Source organism: Equus przewalskii, chromosome 30 (genome assembly GCF_037783145.1).
Source record: "Equus przewalskii isolate Varuska chromosome 30, EquPr2, whole genome shotgun sequence".
Lineage (NCBI taxonomy): Eukaryota > Metazoa > Chordata > Mammalia > Perissodactyla > Equidae > Equus > Equus przewalskii.
This window is the reverse complement of record NC_091860.1, coordinates 4,604,680-4,626,205: the sequence shown is the minus strand read 5'-3', so window position 1 is coordinate 4,626,205 and position 21,526 is coordinate 4,604,680. Positions and strand designations below refer to the sequence as shown.

The 21,526-nt window shown below is 36.5% G+C and overlaps 1 protein-coding gene across 7 annotated transcripts in view; it reads right to left on the bottom strand.

The window, feature by feature from the left end:
• Nucleotides 1–5,475: 5,475 nt before the first annotated feature.
• Nucleotides 5,476–21,526, bottom strand: part of EPC1 (enhancer of polycomb homolog 1) — a 92,481-nt gene continuing 76,430 nt past the window's right edge. For 3 of the 7 annotated variants that reach the window (XM_008536716.2, XM_070601726.1, XM_070601729.1), the window contains exons 7-15: nt 20,346–20,522; nt 20,175–20,264; nt 19,946–20,094; nt 17,894–18,246; nt 10,517–10,635; nt 10,350–10,436; nt 9,387–9,528; nt 8,919–9,282; nt 5,476–6,841 (exon numbers count right to left, since the gene is read on the bottom strand). In XM_008536716.2, the coding sequence (XP_008534938.1) occupies nt 6,769–6,841; nt 8,919–9,282; nt 9,387–9,528; nt 10,350–10,436; nt 10,517–10,635; nt 17,894–18,246; nt 19,946–20,094; nt 20,175–20,264; nt 20,346–20,522 (1,554 nt within the window). In that variant the 3' untranslated portion in view covers nt 5,476–6,768. Of the gene's footprint in view, nt 6,842–8,918; nt 9,283–9,386; nt 9,529–10,349; nt 10,469–10,516; nt 10,636–17,893; nt 18,247–19,945; nt 20,095–20,174; nt 20,265–20,345; nt 20,523–21,526 lie in introns of all 7 variants that reach the window. The other 4 variants (XM_008536717.2, XM_070601728.1, XM_070601730.1 and 1 more) reach the window with 2 other exon arrangements.

Sequence of the window (21,526 nt, the reverse complement as noted above, 5' to 3'; positions counted from 1 at the left end):
ACAGCCAGATGAAGAGATACATGGGGTGAGGTCCCAAACAAAGGAGCTTCTGTCCCTGTGGAGCTCGGGGCCCAGCACAGTGGCACGTGGAAGTGGTCTGGTTCCCCATCTTGGGAGCTCTCCAAAAAAGCTCCGCAAATTTTTTAAGATTATACAAACATAAGGTTTGGTTTTACTAAATGAGATTTAATAATTATATTTTTTAAATTTTTTGTCTTTCCCAAATTCAGGAGAACCACACTGTTAGGATTCATTTATGCCTCAACTGCTGTGTTTCCTGGAATGGCCAACAAGTACCACAAAGATTTATCACTTCTCTTTATTAAATGGAGGACAGTGGTGAGAATTTCTTCCACCTTCCAACCTCATAAAGAAAGACGGCAATATTTCTTCATGGAGGTGAAGCCTCTGGTTTTTATCACTCTTAGCTTTGAATTCCAATCTTCTACATATGGTTTGTATTATTTATCCACAAAAGCAATACTTTGCACTTGTCCTCTCTAAAGCTAACCTGTTACTTAAAACTATGGCCTTTAATTACCTATGTGGACTCAGGAGAGTGGCTCGGAGATACATGCCACCCGGGGCACGTTGCTTTATTCCTCTTAGTCTGATTTCTCATCTGTAAATTGGGGGGAAGGTGCCATTTACACGGGACCACACAGTTAATAGCAGCACAACCTATTGCTAACGCCCGGTGGCCTCGGTTCTGAGGATCACCTGAGATGACGCAGACGTTCTGTGCAGTGTGGTGCTGCCACTGAGTGCTCAGTAAACATTAGCTGCTATTAGGGCTGGAGCAGAGAAGGTGGAGGGGAAAGTGGTCAAAGCTGGTCTTTGTAAACCACGTGAAAAAGTTTGGAATTCACCCAAGGGCATTGAATATCGTCAGATTTGAGTTTTAGAAAGAACGCTCTGGCAGCAGAATGCGATGGAGAAAGGTTTAGAATTGAGACCAGAAGCAGGGAGGGCAGTTAGGAAATGGCAGCCGTATCCAAAGGAGAGGTTATGGCCCCTGAACAGATGTGGCACCCGAGGAGGTGGAAAGAAATATACCAATTGAACACATATAGGACATGAAACAAGGATGACTCGGGTTTCTGGCTTAATAAGATGGGTAAATGGTGCCATTTATTAAAACAGAGAACGCTAGAGAAAAACCAAATTGCACGCGTGGGTTCTTCTTTAGGAACAAGGAGGAAGAGGAAAGATGACCTTAGTGTGGAACATGTTTAACTTGAAGTGTGTTGAAGACATCCAAGTGGAAATGATCAATAGACAGACATACGTGTGGCTTTGGAACAGCACTGTCCAACAGAACTTTCTGCAGCGATACCTTGCTCTGTCCAATATAGTGGCCACTATGTCAAATGGCTAAGTATTTGAAATGCAGCGAGTGTGACTAAGGAGCTGAATCTTTAATTTCGATTAATTTAAACTTAAGTAGTCACATGGTTAGTAGCTAGCATATTGAACAGTACAGGCTTGGAGTTGAGCCTAGAGTCAAGAGTGCAAATGATAAACAATAAAATTTGACTTGAGTCAAATCAGATTAGTGTAAGGGAAATTAGAGTTGGTTTTATGATGGCTACCTTGGAAGATTTATTGTAGAGAATCCCTAGTTTGACCACAACAGCGTATGCATTTTAATTCATCCAGTAAACCTGTTATGAACTTATTTAGCTAACTTCTACGCACAGTCAGTGCCTTAAATTCACTCACTGTAAACTTATATCGTTCTTCCTCCAATCATAGATATCTTCCAATCATAGATATCCTTCCTCCAATCATAGATATCTTCCCAGAATCAAATGTGTGTGTGGACGGGTGGGGTGAGGAGGCTTGTTTCTAGAATTTCAATATTTGGTGAACTGCATCGATGCTCACACTATGTATATCCCTTGTAAAGACTTTAGTCATAACCTGTCTCATCTTTCCAGACTAGAGACCAAGTGTTTTCAGTCTATCCACAATATAATTCTCTTATCTCCATGATCATTCTGGATGCTTTTTCTGGAAACCTGACAATTTTCTTTCTTGATGTAGGTAAACCAGAATTTAAAAACACAAAATTTCAGCTACTTGTAACAATGGCTTGATACAAGGTAAACATTTTTGTTTGTGCTTTGCTTTTTACTATCTTTTGGTTAGATATTTGGCGCCACGGAAGTATCATGGTGGAGAAGGTTGAACAGTGGCCTCAAAAATACATCCAAGTCCTAATCCCCAGAATCTGTGAATATTGCCTTATACGGCAGAAGATGTAATTAAATTAAGGATCTTGAAGGGCTGATCCTGAATTAGCTGGGTGGCCCCAGGTGCAGTCACTTGTGTCCTTGTGAGAGAGAGGCAGAGGGGATTTTCAGACACTCAGAGAAGGCAAGGTGAAGACAGAGGCAGAGTGTGGAGTGAGGCCGCCATCCACCAAGGATGCTGGGCCACCGGAAACTGGAAGAGGCAAGAAACGGACTCTCCCCTAGAGCCTCCAAAGGGAGCTCAACCCTGCTGACACCTTGACTTCAGCCCAGTGACACTGATTTTACTTTTGTCTTTCAGAACTGTGAGAGGATACACTTCTGCTGTTTTAAGCATCTTTAGTGGTTATTTACTACTGCAGCCACAGGAAACTAACACATGTGGTCAGAATACTGTTCAGTAAAGACTGATGCTGTGCAGTACTGACAGTCCTACATATTGCCCCCTTTGTTTTATATAACTACAAAGCTGGCCGGAGCATTCTCTAAGACTGGATTCTCCTTCAAAATGCACTGTTTCACATTTGCCTATGAGAAACTTTTTTTTTGCTTTTGTATCTAATTTGTTCAGAATATACCCTTGTGACAAAATTCTGGAACTGTCATCCGGTTCTTCCAATAATGTATTCCACAGATAGTTTCCAAAGTTGGATAAATGTTACATTTACTTACAAAATCTCAAGTAAGATGACTCCATTAGACATTTAATCTAATGTTAATTCCAATTTTAATACCATTTAAAAAAATTCTGCTTAGCCTATTATTCAATGCATATCCTACTAGAATGTCAGCTACCTGAGGGCAGGCTGAATTAAACAGTGCCTGGCTTAGTTAATAAATATTTGTTGAATCAATGTGCTATTTGTCTATTCATCCTCTATTGCTGTTATTTTCAAACTTCTAAAACATAGCCTAATCCTTTTGTTGAATTTATATAGAATATCAATATATAAAATAGATTAACAGTACACCTGCTCGAGTATTAGTGAGGAGTGTGAAATCCTGCTTACCTAACATATTGCACATTAATATTGTAGCATATTGTACATTGTTATAATATTCATGAAAAAAACCCCTAAATTTGCAGTTCAGAAAACACTGTTTACATAGTCCTTTTGGAAAAAATGAAATTCTTATCAATGGTAATAGGTCACAGTTTGGGAAGTTTTTTGGGCTTCTGCTCATGAAATGGACAAAGGCATAATAGCAGTTTTCTTTATGCACACAACAGGAACAAAGGTTACAAATAAGTTATGTCAAAAATCTGTTGCCAGGCTTATCCACTAAGCAGGGGGAGACAAACCGCAGTGGCTTTGGAATCTGGCAAATGAGTTCAAGTCCTGGAGTGTCAATCACTGTATAACGTTGATGAATGTCACCTATAATACGGTGATAATCCTAGTAGCTACCTAAAAGGGTTATTGTGAGGATTAAGCGAGGCAATCACTATGCATAAGATGTTACTTTGTAAATATTCAGTAAGTGGGAGTTACTAGTTAGACTAGATGTCAAAGTTCCCTTGATAACCTATTTCTCTTTCTCTACGATCTGGGCGTTTAAATTGCTCGTTTGTATTTATGTCCTTCACCTCAGGCTAGTACAACATCGGTAGTGGAGTACATGGACAGATGGCAAGAAATTTAGAGACTGAAGGCTCAGTTTTGAGTAAATTTCTTTATTTTTTAAATGTGAGTGATACTATTTTGTATTTTCTCTGCATCCCAGAGTTGGTACGGTCAAAGAGAGTAAGTGCTACCTGGATGTTGCTCACCACCTGCCTGTCTGCCTCTTTTCTACCCAGTGCAAGACTTATTTCAAATTCCTACAGGGTATGCTTGGCGAGGACTCATTTTACTGTGCCCAATCCATTTATAAATTTGCCTGTGGTCAGTAGGCAAACTAGGTAGACTTGGGGAGGCCCAGGCCTCATTCTATCTGCTAGGCTTTGTTTAGAAATCTTAATCCTAATTATTCTTGAGTACATTTAAAACAGTAGTTTAAATTTTTTGTCACACCGATCAGCCACTAGAACTGAAGGGCAGTTTTTTATCTTTTCTCTTTAAAGAATGTAGAACAGAACAAACACAAGTAGTTATCACAACTGGAAGTCCACCTCGCTGAGACAGGGAATTCTCTTCAAGGTAGGTATAACTCTAAAACGCCCAATCAGTGATAGCTGTATTATCACACCAAGATTATCCCACTCTTGGTGATCTCTCCCAGATTCACACTTTAAACCTCATCTCTGAAGATGAATCTCAAGTCTGACCTCCAGCCAAGACCTCTCCTCCAAATTCCAGACTTACGTGCAGCTGCCTACTTGACATCTGTTTGGATGTCTAATGGATATCTTAAACAGTCCCAAACTGAGCTTCCCCCAGATGCACCTCTCCCACAGTGCTCTCCAACTGTGGCCAGTTGCTCAGGCCAAACACCCTGGAGTCATCCTTAAATCTGCCTTCTCTCATGGACCTGGCATCTATTAGACAGTGAGTGAATTTTACTGGGTCGAACTTTAAAATATAAACAGAATCCCACTGCTTCTCACTACCACCCTTGTCACCGTTGCCTCTCACTTAGATTATTGCCCTTTGCTTCCTACCCTGGCTCCCTCAGCAGTCTTTGCTGAACACCAAAGCCAGAGTGAGCCTGCTAAGATGACATCACTTCTCTGCCCCAAATTCCTTTCTCAAGTAGAGGAAAAGCCAAAGTCCTCAAAATCAGCTATCAGGTCCTCCACACCAGCCACACTGCCTTCCTTTAGCAAAGCAGGCACACTCCCACCTCAGGATCTTTGTACTTCTTCTTTCTGCCTGGCATGCTTTCCCTCCTTCGAGTCTCTGGTCAAATGTAACCCCCTCTCTCTGTGAGCCCGTCCTGGCCCACCTACGGAAACTGCAACCTCTGCCCCACCCTGCCACTTCTCCCCCTTCCTTGCTTACTTTTTTCCTTAATATTTACCATAATACAAGTTAAAGTATACTTATTAATTTTGTTTTTATCACCCAATGAGATTATAAACTCCATGAGGGCAGGAATTTTTTCACCGCTGTAGGACCTGAAACAGTTCCAAGCAGAGTTACAATTCAATAAATAATTGCAGAAAAAGTGAACTTAAAGTTATCACTCCCATTCCCATGTCCCCCCTTCACTGAATAACTTTAATTAAAGTCACACAAAAGCTCTTGAGTTGAAAATAAAAGCAAAAGACCACTACACATTAGTTTGTCAACATGTAATGCCCTGGGTTTATTTTGTGAGAATTCTATCACAATTTTTCCAGGTGGGATTAAAAACCTTAAGGATAATGTATGCCATTGGACTGGGCATTCAGACTTCGGTACTGACAAAGCACTAGTAGTAGTCTGTTAAGTACCTTTCTCTTCACAGAAGAGAGGTCAAATATTTCCAAAGGAAGGCACCCGATATTTGTGGTTCTGGCCTTGCAGCCTTCTGGAGAATCTTAAAAGGAAAAAAGCTGGCTGGCTGTTTTTAGAAACTGGAATGATGATACACGTACAGCAATTACTGCATTCTTCTCCCTTATATCCTTTTTGTAAGAACAAGTAAAGAATGAAGTCTTTTAAACAATTCGACAATAAAAAAGTACAATTTTTTTGTGCTAAAAAAAGGGCAAGACAACATAAACTCCAGTTGTAAGGACTCCATTTGCATACTTGATTTAACACTTTTTGGTGTGGAAGGAAATGGGACTACTGGGCTGTTTGTAGAGCAGCAACATAACATTAGTGCTTTAAGTACCAGAAACTGCCCACAGCTTTGCGGGCAAGTGGGGATGGGAAGATTCAAGAGACTTCATTTTAGCTTGTTACTTGTCCTAATGATAGACCAGGAAGATCCCCATTCAATAGTACATTCCCCATTTTTTAAAAACTGATGCCTTTTTTTTTTGTAAAATTCTGTATGTATGTCACCATTTTTTTCACATGATACACAGAAAACTCAGGGACCCAGAGGGGAACCAAGTTATGTTATACCATTTACAAAATACCAAGGAGTCCACAGCTACCTAACACATTTACTACAGCACAGGAACCAATGAAGGTACAGTGTACAAAAAACTGTAAACACGGCACAATAAATAGATAAAACAGCAGGTTCCGCACCATGCACATGATGTGATGACACTTCATCTCTATACAATCTCACATCTCACACTCTTTGTTGCAGTTTATTTCCCTCCCACCCCCCGCCCCCAAGTGCAAAGCATCACAAATGAACATTTCTGTATTCAAGTAACATATATACAAGGGTATTACAAATATGCAGTACTGTACAGATAATTGCTGTATTCTTAATTTACAGATGTTGATTTTTTCCTATTAACAGTAAGAAAAGAAAAATTGAAGCATGAGAGATGAGCATTGCTGTCAAGTCCTCACAGCTGCCACAGAAACGCATGTGCTGCATTCCATCATCCCTTGCATTCAAAATGCTACTGATGCATAGCACCTAATCCAGTCCTCAGGCTGCAGGTCCATTCCTGAGGAAGCTACGTCACCTCCATCGCTACTGTGTTGTCTGCTATGTTGTTTAGTGCTGGCTTTTCTGATTCATGATTTTCCCTGTTGAAATAAAGTTCAATAATTTACTTATCTGAAACAAATTTAACAAATCAAGACTATCTACCCAATAAACAGCTTAAATATTTTTAATAATAGGAAGAAATTTGACTCTTTGGGACAAGTTAGCAAGTAGAGGAATATAAAAGTTTATAGCTTATCATCAGGAGTATACAACCAGAAGTCAGGCTCACGCCCACTATAAACTCCATGGTTAACTCTATCACCAACAAGTATAGTGGCACCCAAACAACCTAGAGGCTAAAAACACACGAAGAATCCCCAAGCTTGAGTTACAGTTTCAATTTCCTCCTCTGCTAAACCTTGCACAAGAGTGTAGAAAAAGGAACAAATGCGACTGAGGTCCACTCATGCTGGGACTGTAAGTCAGAGCTCTATGCACGGGGCTGAGGAGGACGGCTGCTGGGCCAGCAGGCGGAAGGGCGGGGTCTCAGACATCCCGGCACCTGTACTGCTAAGTGTGCTTAGAGAAGTCAGCAAACTTACTCTGGATCTCAGTTTCTTCATCTTTAAAACAAAGGGACTAAAATAAGTGATATAAAAGTTTACCACACACTGTGAGTGTTCTACAGTTACATAATTCTATAGCAATGAAAACTATGTATTATATATTTAAGTAATAACTATAATTGATGCATTAGCTATGACTAGCCCCAGAATACTAATAGGAATGGATTAGTATTGAGCAGACGATGACTATTACTTCAGTTCAGAAGCAGACTGGGATGCATGGGTTTGGAAACTACAGGCTATGGTCTGTTGCTACAAACCCTGCTCCTCTCTCCCGGCCACTCCTGGCTGAGGAAATCTAAGTCCGGCATCCAAGATTTTCTAAGTCTGGCTTCCTCCTATCATTCCAATTTCAACTACTAACCTTCTGAAACCTCTACACAAACTAGTTTACTTGTTAACCTCTGAACGCATTTATATTTCCCCAACTCTCTCTCTTCCTCTTCTCTGCCCAACCAAGACCAAATCTGATTTTATTTATTTATTTATTTATTTATTTTTGAGGAAGATTAGCCCTGAGCTAACTACTGCCAATCCTCCTCTTTCTGCTGAGGAAGACTGGCCCTGAGCTAACATTCATGCCCATCTTCCTCTACTTTATACATGGAACGCCTACTACAGCATGGCTTTTGCCAAACGGTGCCATGCCTGCACCTGGGATCTGAACTGGCGAACCCCAGGCCGCCAAGAAGCGGAACACGCGAACTTAACCACTGAGCCACCAGGCCAGCCCCAAATCTGACTTTATTCTGCAACATTCCCAGAATATCCCTGGTGTGAAAAGCTTTCTCCTTAAATTGAAATTATAGCCATAGACCATACAAATAATCTGACAAACATACAATGCTTTGCGATACCTCTAGATTGATTTTCATTTATGGTTTACAATTAACATTATTTAACTTTTCATACTTTTTGCTTATCTTCTAACTAAAGTGAAAACTCTTTTTTTTGTTTCTCCCTCAGTACTTTATAAACAGCAAGATTTTAATTACATTGTATTTAAGAAAGAATAGAGCCTGAGCAAACATTCTAAACCACCTACTGAAACCTAAGACGACAAGTTAGCACAGAAAACAATAATTGGATTAAAAGTTGACCTGCCACGAACACTGTAAGTGTTTACATTTACATTATCAAGAGTAGCTCAGCATACCAGCCCTGGTGGATTCTATCAATTCTGACTACATGAGAAACTGGGAAAGAAATCACAAAAAAGGGAAACATTCTAAAGAGAACTCCTTCCATCCAAAGATGGAAGAAAAATGAGAGCATTTATAAGCTATTATTATACTAAGAAAGTGATGTTCAAATCATGTATGAAATATGCGCTATACCATCTAGTTCAAATTCTCAACAATATGAATTACAACAATTATTGGTTTAGTCCTTGAATAAATAAGGAATTCTCATTTATACATTTCTCATGTATATAAGGAAAAGAACAACAACAAAAAAGCCACAAAAAAAATAAGTCGAGAGCAATATCAGAGAACTTAAGATAGATCTCTTATTTTTCAAACACTTTAGGCTTCAAATAACTGCTCACCTTGGAACTGAATCTACAGAGGATGACGATGGAACCTTCGAAACTTGACAGTTTGCTGCGGCAGCCAGCTTTAAGGCAGACGATGGAACAGCACTTAAAGTCCTGGGTAGATGTCGTGCATTTATGGGGGCAATAGAGTTTACAGTGGCAACTGATGAAGGTACAGTTAATCGAATGTTGTTCCCAATCAGAACCTGAGTTGTTGCAGAATTGGCAGCAGTTACTTGATGACTCAGTGCACTGTGGGAACTTGAAGTCTGTGTCATGTTTGAAGGCTGTAACAAAGTTGAACCTGCCGTTGATGGACTTGTATGTACAAGTGCTGTTGGTGTAGTACTACTGAGGTGTAAGCCCTTGTATACTCCTAGAGAAAAAGAAAGAAGCATCTAAACAACGTGCAACACTGCTGTCTATTACAGATCTATGTTACAAATATTATCACAACAATCTAAACGTCTTTATCCCTACCTGAGGCTGGAAGGACACCATTCACCCCAATCCCAAGCACCACATCATCCTTCATCTTGAATCCCATCAGTTGTTCTGACGTCACCAAAGCAGAAGCAGCAAATTGAGCACTAGCTGAATCCAAAGTCTTGGAAATAAAACCCTAAAAAGAACACACAAATCTAATCAGCATCACTTAGTCTCAAATTAATATTAAAGCTACAAAGGTTTACCAAAATCAGTCTGAATATAAATGAAAGTGGCAAGCCACTGAAATATCTGCATCTCTTTTGATACTCATAAATTTGAGGAATGCTCAAGTAATCTTATAACTCAAAGATTATGAATTTTCATCTTCATATATGACAATATTTAATGTGGACAAGTAAATTACCAAAATAAACCTTGTATAATGTGGAAACAGTAAACCTCCCATACAAAGTGTTGGACAAGAAATATGCTAGTAAAACATTTTAGTGATTTGCAAATACAAATAATGGATAAATGAGTACGTAAACTTTTTTCACCTTACTTACACATATATACACACATAGCCAAAGACATCTTTGGGATAGTAAGATAACTATGCCTTTAGAATGGAAGTAACAAAATATCACATCATATCTTAGCCCAGAAATTAAGAGGTCCCTTGAATGTTTTAAATGAATTTTTCCTCCAAGATGCTGAGATGCAAATCTCAGTCTTTAAGCCATAAATGTGTTTAAATGGCAAACACTTATCACGCTTTAGGTTTAAAAGTGATTTCTTTTAACAGTAAAAGAGGTTATTTTAGTATGATAATTTTAAATAAATTTTAATAATGATTAAATTACCCAAGATAATGAGCTGGGTAAGGTTATATTTTAAGAGGTACATTCACAGACTACAGGTCAGACTTGCAGACAGGGTCTCCATCTCATTTAACTATGCTTTTAAGCTTTACTTTTTAAAATAGGGAGCAGAGGCAACAGCTTCCATACTCACCTGCAATGTTCTTTCTAAACCCTGTATAGAATGGCTATGATGTAGATTCAGGCGAAAGCCACTTTTCTGCTGGTTAGATGCAAGGTTCTATGACAACAGTTGGTAATTAGAGATGAACTCTGGTGGGAAACAATGAGGGATAATCATAAGACAGACAAATCCCTCACCTGTGAAGTGTTGGTGGAGGAATTACTATTTGCTTGCTGTTGCTGAATTTGCGCAAGCTGCTGTTTCTGCATTAGAGCCAGCTGCTGTTGGTGTTGCTGGTATTGTTCGGCTGTAAATGCTGAACATAAAACGAAGAAATACTTTATGAAAATGTACAGAAATCATACATATCTTACAATACTAAAACAAATTTCAGCATTAAAAAAATTTGGGCAAAATTCCTGATCCTGCTAAAGATCACTTCCAAATGAAAATTTCAGCATTTTTACAACCACATTTAACAAGAGTGGCATGAGTTTAAAGAAAAGCAAAATTAAACTTCTAAACAGAGGAAAGAGAACTGCTCACTTCCCAAGTTTCAGAACCATTATTTTTAAAAGCTGTGATACTTGTGCTAGACAGTGTAAAAAGGTAATATCAGCTTTTTAAATCCACATATTTGGAATTCAACTTTGCACTGAGCTTGAGAAGAAATCTGATAATTACCATTTGGTTTCTAGTTTACTCAGATTACTGTCCCAATGCATTCAGATGATCCCTAACCATTCTCCATTCTGTGTATAAATACTAACTGTTCTACATATTTTTTAATTTCAGTCATTACAAACATTTTCTCTATATGACATAAGGTTGTTGATTTATTACCTTTTTTTTTTTAAAAAAGAACTCATCCTTTAAGTTTAACAGGAAGAAAAGAGGCTCCAAATGTTAAGGTTAATTAATCTTTCCCCACCCAATTAACCCACCTGGAAAAAATCCAGTCAATAAGAACGGAGTTGTTTATGTTGATTTACTGTACAGAATGATGTCTGAGGAAAGACACTGTGTTATGCTACTTATGTTTGTCTATGGAGAGCTCAGTTCTAAAAAAAACAAACAAAAAAATGTTCATTTATTACCCCCCAAAAAAGTGTGTGCAGTTTTTAAAAAGGAAACCTTTTTCTTTTCTTTTCTTTTGCCAATTAAAAAAAGGAAAAAAAAGGCACATACAATTACAACATCTGACTTTAAAGGCTTCTTTAAGAAGCCTGTGATGTTTGGGTAAGAATTATTTAAAACAAAAAGAAAGGATTATCATGCATCCCTGGGTACCAGGGAATCTCTAAATCATGCAAATTTCCTCAATCTAAAGTTTAAGTTTTCAAAATACTGTTACCTAATTTGTTGTCTTTAACTGCCTTTTGATAATTTAGAGTATCATTTCATCAAGTTTTATAATTTTCACTTATAACTCACGAAGAATCTTTATCTCCCAGGATACAGCTTCTGCCTAGTACAACTTCAAAATGTTTAGGCAGAAATTCTACCATGTTTTGAATGGATCAGAAAACTGTGAAATAATAGTTAAGAAAACCTCAGAAGTTATTAGCATCTACACAGGCTCTTACACTTGAGCTGAACTAAGTTCTTGGGCTACAAGGGCAAAAAAATAATTTCTTGTTGGAAAAGTCCTACTATTGATTTTCTTATTTTGTGTGTTCCAAATCTGGTTAGTTGCCATCTGTCTTTTGATGAGTTTCTTTTCATATGATGGTTGTAAATCCTCAGATGTGAATTCTCAAGGAAGACATTTATTAATAGGATAATCCCTAAATATTGACATAAAGGTAACTTTCTACCAATGTGACCATTTCCATACAAGAGAAATGTGTTGAATCAGAACTTGAAGAAAATCTACAAAAATTAATGCTGCCCTAAAAGAATGTTTATAATTAACATATTTATGTTTAAAAAATCCATAAAAAGCAATTGTTTAAACCTAAAGATCCAAAATTTATTAGACAATTTTGCTAATGTTTTTGAGATTTACACTTTAAACTTCCTAAGTTTGAGTGAGTTGTCTAAGTCTTGAATTTCCCAGTAGGAGATGATAAGTAAATGTTTTTAAAAAAAGACCATTTCTGGAAGGTCAGGTGGTTACATATGTAGAAAAATAATAATTTAGCACTCACTGAAGACCTATATACAAAACTCCATTTATATGAATGAAAACATTCTTTTGTAGAACTTTGCTCGTGTTTGTGTGTATTTTATAAAAAATTTAGCAATAATAAATCGGAAATCAATTTGAATGAAGGTTCCTAATATTGTTGCCCTATTTAAATCAACACTTTAATCCTTGGTCTCTAAGGGTCTTGTGAATTTCACTTTTTTCACAACTGTTAACTTCCTCCTAATACAGATTTAAAAATAAAAATGCAACCAAAATTTTAGATTACTAATACTCATCAAGACTTTAGATCACTATGTTAGCCTATTTCTTAGATATCTCTATATTCTAGAGTCTAGTTATGAAATTTTCCCAGGACATTTTTGATAAATGATCTAGAAGAAATGTACAGAGCAATATGCAAGCTGGAAGTGGTGGTAATAAAAGCCAGGGGTCTGGGGGCCAAGAGATCATGATTTTCTTAGTTCTCAGCTCAATCATAACTAGCTGAGTACATCTAGGCAAGTTACTTAACCTTTTGGGGCTGAGTGTGCTCATTTAAAATCTGAAAGAGATTAAATTAGGTGATCATTAAAGTCTTTTTCAGCTATCAGATGCTAAGATTTTATATTTCTTCTGAGAAATAAAATTCCAATTCAAAAGGCTGTATGAATAAATAGGAAAGCTTGGACAAAGGTAAGGCAATAAACTGGGTAAATACAATCTGAACTCGGCATTACAATATTATTTATACAGAAAACTGAGACGATCATGGAAGCCATTATAATTCAAAATCTAACCAAATGCTAAGTGGAAATAAACAAAAATGATCATATTTCCCTAAATCTTTATCAAGGTTGAAAGTTTCTAGATTGTATGTCTATTTCCAGATATGGTGTGGTAGTCAAGTTTGTAGTTCACACAGTTTGCAATTCACACAAACATGGACAAGATGGTTTTGTAGACAGATGACCAAACCAGTCTCAGAATCATTTCACAGAACCAAACATATTAGATCAGGAGGGATCCTGGGTGGGCTCCTCCTCTAACCTTGTCCTAGAGATGAAGACACTTTCATCTGAGGCCACAAAGATATTCAGTAGTGGAAAGAGGAAAAAAACCAACCCTGAAACCAACGACATTTCAAATATTGAAAATAGGCAAAAGTTTTAGATTTAATATTATTCATAAGAAATAATCCAACTTTTTATATAACAACAACAGTATGAATCAAGTGCTTTAAAAAGATCTCATATATAGAGCACCTGACCAACAGGAGTCCAGGTAGAGAAGAGTCATGTGAGGGACATGATTAAAAGCTGAGGACAGGGAAGGAGCATGACAGGACGTCAAATATTTGAAGGACACTATAATGTTGGAGAGCAAGAAAATTTACTCAGTATGCTTCCAAGCCAAAATGGGAACCTGTAGATTTAAACTTTACGGAGGCAGCACTTGTTCAATATATGGACAAACTTTCTAAATAAGATTCTCAACTGTAGAATAACTTGATCTGGAAAGCTGCTGAATTTGCCCTCACTAGAAGTGTCTAGGCAGAGGTCTGAAACTACCATTGTTTTGGTGTCTTCTAACAATTCTCTAGGGTAGGAACTGAGATGACGTAGTCTAAGGTTTTATGAGTCCACTTCTTATACAGGGAAACCACCATGTGGTACACCAGCGCCTGGAAGAAACTACAGTTCAGGCTGCTGTCCTTTAAGCCACATTTCTGTGGCTGGAGCAGATCAACCTCAATGACCAAAGAAGTGGGGGTGGGGAGGGTAACAGGTACTTAGGAAAAAAATAAACAATTTTAAAATTCAGTTTGAGAAGATGGATTCTAGATTATCAAAATGTACATTTTGTTTAAAACAACAAACCCAAACACCTATTTTAAAAGACACCCGCCAATCATAAATTTCTTTGAGTCGTACACAGGTCAAAAGTTATTTTAATGCAGGAAAAAAGGTAACTTTAAAGAAATAAATATAAATGAAATGATTCCAGACAGTATTAAAGTATGATCCCTTAATCAGTAAGCTTGAATTGATAGTTTTGAGGTTCATGAGCACCTATCAGTCACCCAGAAATCCAATCTGAAAACAAGTTTGTTGTAATTCATTTGATGGCAAAACATGACCAAACCTGAAAGCATTTGGCTGCAAATGACTTAACATGAGATTATTTGTGGTCAAATATTCCATTTAGTGTGAATATTCTTGCACTTTACTACACAACTACAGAACTATTGATGTATTTTACTACGGGTGTCACTCCAGTCTCTGACGAGGATATAGTGCTGAATTTTGAAACACATCTGGATAAGGATTAAGGTCTTGAAGACTTACAAAATCTAACAATGAAAATATACCCAGTGCTCAAATCTAGAGTTCCTTTTCTATAGTAAGATTAAAATGTTATGTTACAAACTGAAGTAAATTACATTAAGCCACAGATATTGACACTTAATACATATCATTCTAGCTACATATTTCCTATTCACTTATGAAAATAAACCAAGTCTTTAGCACAGATATGTGAACTTAGAAAAATGACTTAGAATGCTGATGAATTTTACTGGGAACTAGGAATTCAAATCCTGAACATAATGGTGGTTTTAAAATCACTTTTCTGTTTTTCGTCTTTCTGAATTACATAGAGTCCTTTCTTTAAAAAAGTATTAATTTTTGTCTTAATGAAAAAAAGTATTAATTCTGATGTCCGATATCCCCCAAACTCAAATACATGCAAATGAATACCTAGTCACTGAATGAACACTAAATTTTCAAATTAAAAAAAAAAATTAGAAAATTGTATTTGGAAACTGTCTAAATAACATATTAACCAAATATTAAAAATATACAAATTATCTTTAAGTACTAAAGCCTAGTCCTAGAAATTCTAAATACCTATATAGAAAGTCTTCCCAAGTTCTTCAACATTGTCATTCTGTATTGTATCCAGAGGACCAAACATTCTAGCACCTGACTAACCAGACACCTAACACCTGACTAACCAGACTATCCCCTGGCCATACAACTAGGCAAAATGCCCCAGACCAGAAGCAAACAAAAAGATTCTGAGTAGTTGAAATAAAGGCTACAGAAGTTGGTAGGTTAAAGCTCATGCCCTTTACTAAAAATAATGGGCTCCTGACATCCTCATTTAGAATTTCCTATTTGAAAATGAGAACAAATAAGCCCATATAGATTATTTAGAAAAGGGACAATCAGTCCAGAGGGTATCACTTTGTTACAGCATAGGTATAAATATTTATATTGAAAACAATGATAGAATAATCAAAAATGGCTAAATCAAAATCCACACATTTGGGTTAAGCAGCAGGCAAGTGCATTAACTGACTTGTATCTCATACAATGGTTAAGTTCTAAAGTCAGCAGGGTAAAAATTAAGCCTTGAAAATTCCTTTAGGGTGTACCACGATGGAGACTCATCTCTTTCAAAAGGCCCGACCACAGCCCGTTTTTCCTTTGGCAGCAGACTCGATCAGAGTTTCTGTGGCTGAGTACCAGATGAAATAGTTTGGTTTATATCTGGGGGCCATGTTATATGAAAAAAAATTTATCTTTAAAACTATAATCACACTAACCAAGGTAAGATGCTTAACCTGTGGATGAGGAGGCAATGCAGGCACTTATGCTGCAAGGGGAGTAATAACAGATTCACTTCTCCCATTCCCGGAGTGGCCCACACGGAGAAGACATTCTTTTGATAGAACTGTATTCAGAATCCTGTATAACATTTGAACTACTAACTTTTGGTTTTTTCTCCAGGGGCTTACAGTTGAATTCATTTAAGTTAAATGCACATATGATACGACTCCACTGTAATATACTTTATAGAGCATAAAGAGAAAAGCTTTCAGTTTTTGGAATACTCACAAATATAAAAGAATAAAGCATTATCCTATAGCAATCTGTAGGCATCTATTCTCTAGAAAGACAGGAAGACCTAGTAAACTGAGGGAAAACTGAAAATGATTGCCACAGAAAAAAAATTGATAAACCCATTTTTTAAAAGTTGTATCACATTTTAGGGGAAGGAAAATGATTAAAAAGAAAATTACACAGTTACTAAAGATTTTTTTCAGCTAAACTGTGGGTAACACCACCGTTCAATGTTCACCTTTTCATATTCTTTGGCAAACTAATCAAGTAAGTTTTACAGTATCAGTGGTTAAGTAGTACTAGAAAACAATTCACATAAAAAAGATCATTAGAAGATTCTTATGATAGTTACACAATTCAACTTCTCTTTTTAAGAGGTGAGGAAGATGGGGATTGATGGAACACGCCAATTTTCTGTGAAAAGTCTCAAAAAATTTTATGCAGTTTAAAAAAAGGTATATACTAGTTTATATCTTTAAAATCTCTATACTCACTATATATAACTCCTCTTTCATACTGAAAAATTCTTCATTTTGATTTTTAAGACTATAAAAGCAGAGAGAAATTAACTCTTCATGATACACACTCTGAAATTAGTGGGATTATATATAACCTGTTAGGCCTCAGAATAATTTAGATTATCGTCTAGTTGATTTCTGAAACGTGATTATTTTTCTTATGAGCTGAAAGACTTCCATTTCATAGAAGTACGTTTTATCTAACTACAAAGTAAATCACTTTATGGAATCTCTGGAGGTCTTTAAGAATAAGAAGCATGTTTTCATATTTATTAGAAAGTTTAACTGTTGCCTTACCAGATGATTAGCGGGGCAGAATAAAGAAATTTATAGTCCTTTCAAAAACTATATTTAAATTGTCTTTACAAAAATCTGTAGTAACATAATTTTAAGTGAATTTCTATAATCTATATGCCTCAAATAACACAAATTTATGCTTTAAAACAGAAAGCTAAAATTTTAGGAATATTTTAAGTAGACAGTATTTATTTAGACACATTTCACATTGCAGCCATAATGCTAAGGTAGATATTATCTGAAAATGTTTCCAAAATTACTAAAATAATCCATTAACTTAAATACTCTTTTCTGAAAAATTAGTTTCTTTCTTATAAATTATTCTGAATTACTGTGTCAACAGACAGGGTTTTGCATATCTATCAATAAGCTAAGTAAAAGACTAGAGAAGTGTACAAGTATAAAACAGTAACAATTTATGGTCCATTTTCTTCTCATATTATTTGAAAATATAACTGCTACATCTTGTGGTTCACAGAGTGCATCCAGGAAACAAATGTCATACATTAAAGAGTAATAAACCACCTTTGTATGTGGGTATGTTTAAATGAAGACACACGTACAAACAGACTCAAATAAATACTTTAAACTTAGGTCTTTTTTTTTTTTTTTAACTATTTTGAGAGAAAAGAACTTTTAGGTGTAATATAATAGACCACATATTCAAAAAATTGATGAACCTGACATTTCTACAGAAACGTACATCATAATAAGTAAACGTACCAAAGTGTGCTGAACCACTGCTACTTTTACTTTGCGTAGAGGTACTGCATGTCTGGGTCCCAGGTTGTGCTGTTCCTGTTCGATTTATACTCCTATATAATTTTCTACAGGAGAGTTCATCATTGTCACTGTCATGTAGGGATGGTGTCCGAGGCCTAAAATGCCGCCATCTACATGATTTGATATTGACTAGTATCTGACTGAGGTCTTTAGAGAAAGATTTGTCCGAGGTATTTGTTTCTGAGGTATTGGCAAACTGATTGACTGGAGAATGTTGTGGTGAGGAAAGCATGTCCAAATCCAGACGGTGAAACACACTGTCATAGTCTGAGTGAGCTCTGTCCAGTAAGACCCTATGAAAAACAAGGCAGGAAACAGAGATTGAAATAGCTATTCAAAAATTACATAGAAAAGGTTTTTCTTTTTCCTCCCAGCTCCCAAAAAGCCATCTCATACTGAATATTTAAAAGTTATAAATTTGATTATTTCAATATTTGGTTCTATAGGCTAAAATCTCAATTTCTAATAAAGGTTCTGTATTTACTTTATAACGATCCAATTAAAGAGAACAATCTATCTTAAAGAATAAGGTATACTGTCTATTTTACAATAGCAAGAGTCTTCCAAGAGTTCTATGGGTTTCTCTACCAGTATAAGTTACTGATAACAAAAGAGTATTTTTCTTTCCAAATTGCTTTTCATTCAAAGATTTTTACTTCCATTACAAAGCAACAGAACACTTTATAAAATGTTGCTAACATCCCTGTTCTCTATTTAAACAAAAACTTCATTTTGGGGTGGTGGTGGGGGGTAAGGGTATTTAAAATAAGTACCCTTAAAATACCTTAGGGTATTTTATACCATTAAAATTTCTTATAGACGAAATATTGGAGATACACAACTCCAGAGGACATATTTTTGTTATTTATATAAACTTTATAAATGACTCCATCTTAAAGGCTAACACCCTAACATTGATTAACGCTTAATGCCAGTATAGAATAAAATACAGTCAACATAGAGAATTTTCACTACCATTGAAGTCAATGTAATGATGGGGGAAAAAGTACTAAATAAAATGTATTTTAGTGCCCAGATAATTCCAAGCTAATGTTTAAGTGATAAAAATTGCAATTAAAATTCAAAAGTGAAAGAAACATATGTATAAGCCATTAATTTATCATAAGCTATACCCTTAGGCTTCTTCCTGAAAACACCTTGATATTTCACATTATATATGAAGAAATTTTTCCTCAATTTTACGCATTCTGCAATTCCTTCCTTCCCCCCACACACCTTCTCACATAAAGGCAGCTAGAGTACGAAGGGGTTCTATCATGTTTAAACAAAGGAAGAAGAGCGATTAGATGCTGACTGGGAGGTCAAAATCAGATCATGCATGCAAACTCAAGCCTTTTCACTGATGAGTTAAACAACTCAGTAATACTAGATATACGACATTTCTCAGCCTATTTAATCATTTTTCTCAATTATCTCCCAGAACTCTTGAACAATATTTTTTTTTCTGAGGAAGGTTCGCCCTAAGCTAACATCTGTTGCCAATCTTCCTCTTTTTGTTTGTGGGCTGCTGCCACAGCATGGCCACTGACAGACGAGTGGTGTATGTCCACACCTGGGAACTGAACGTGGGCCACCAAAGTGGAGTGAACCAAACTTAACCACCAGGCCACTGGGGCCTAGTGATATTTTGTAATTCTTTTAACTTAATGTGATTTATGCAATTATGACTTACACTTGCCTTCATCTGCTGCATTTTCTCAGACTTCTATCCCTGAGGACACAGATATCTGAAGTTTACAATCTTGGGAAGAAAAGCAGATCCACGAGGGACCCACTAGTTATGCATTAAAACCTATGGCTGTATAAGAACCAGGTAGCAAAGTGGCAAAATATTTCAGTCAAAAAATCAGTGAAGAATGGCAAATTGGAACAAAATGAGCTATTTAGAAGGATTACCTCACTTTAAACTTTAGATTTGATTACTCTACTGTCTAAAACATCCCTATGCTAGGAATACAGAAAATACCTTACCTTCCCCCGCGCCCAACCCGTCTTCGTGCAAATCCAATACACCTTTGGGGTACGGTGAGGGTAGTTAAGCAGTATCTATATCGTACATCCCCTAATCCTCCATCTTTAGGACTAGTCCAAGGCCAGTTGCCAGTTTGGTCTAAGTGAGGCTTAAAAGAGAAATCCAAATTATTTTATTGTCAGTTAAACGTAAACAGTTTATTATTTAAAAAGAAAGGCTGAAACTTACAGCATAGTACTGACAGCCTGCTTTCCTACGGAAAGCAAAAGGACCATCGGGGTCATTCTCTTCCTCAGCTTCCGAAGAGCCAGACAAAACCTTTAAACAAAATGAAGCGAGTCAAAACATGTGAGTTCCTACATCCCCTCTCCATCTTCCCAGAGAGACCCTTACACTCGCCTGGGAAGGAGGCTCTTCATCTGAGCTGGGAAAGTCGTACTGATTCACGTCTTTAGCAGTAAAGACGGGCAGTGCAGCAGGACCCGTCTGCTGAGCAGCAGCAGCAGCAGGCGACGGTGAGACTTTGGGCTTCTTTTCATATTTACGTTTAGGTCGGATAAGATCAGCTTTATCTTGCTGTAATAAAGTCATGAATTAATAAAACACTAGTACAGCTTGGAACTGTGTTCAACAAACCTGCAGTTTTGGGAAAGTTTTAAAAAGAAGTCTAAAAAGAAGGCATTCATACTCATCAGAGATACAAGACTGATGTTTTGTCATCTTATAAAGCCTTGGAGGTTGGTCTCTGTGAAAACACGAATATGCTCCTATAACCTAAACATAATCTCATAAAGTATTTTGTTTCAATTAAAGTACAAGAGACTAGAAGTATTCTAGCTTCTGAAATCTATAACTGCAATTAAAATATTTACTGCTGGTTGTGTATCTTTCTCTTAATTTTTTATGAAAATTCTACAGAGAATTTAAAAAAAGGGACATCTAGTCTTTACTCTAAAGAATTAACAAATCAATATGGGGAAAATAATGAAAATGATTTTATATATACACAAAGCAAACTTCAGATAACTGTGAACGTAGCAGAAAATAAAGCCATAATGCTGAGGTGTTACAAAAATAAACAGTAAGGATTTGCCAGCTGAACGAGGCTTCTTGGAGTGCTGAATTTTGAACAGTTTTAGAGCATAATGATATGAAACCATTAAACAAGAAACAAAAATAAAATATAGATGCAAGAGTGATTGAGCTAATGAATATAGTGCATGTTAGAAACGTACGGCAGGTGATGGCAAAGGCTAGGTGAGGTATGAATTTGATGTGGAGGAAGCAATAGTAAAGAAAGATTAGAGGCAAAAATGATATTTGTTGGGAAGAAAAAGATCATGGCAAGTGTGGTTATGTAAATATGTTAAATATTTATATCAGGTTTTATGCATTTATATCAAATTTTATGGCATTATGGTTTTTTGGGAAAAATTTATGATTAAAAATTGAATTATTACACTAAAAGATCTCTCTTTTTACAATTTCCACTGTTGTATCGACAGGCCTATCTTGAATCAAAAGCTGGCTTTGCGGCAAATTTCACGGTAGAGTTTATATGTATTTTTCTTTTTCACTCT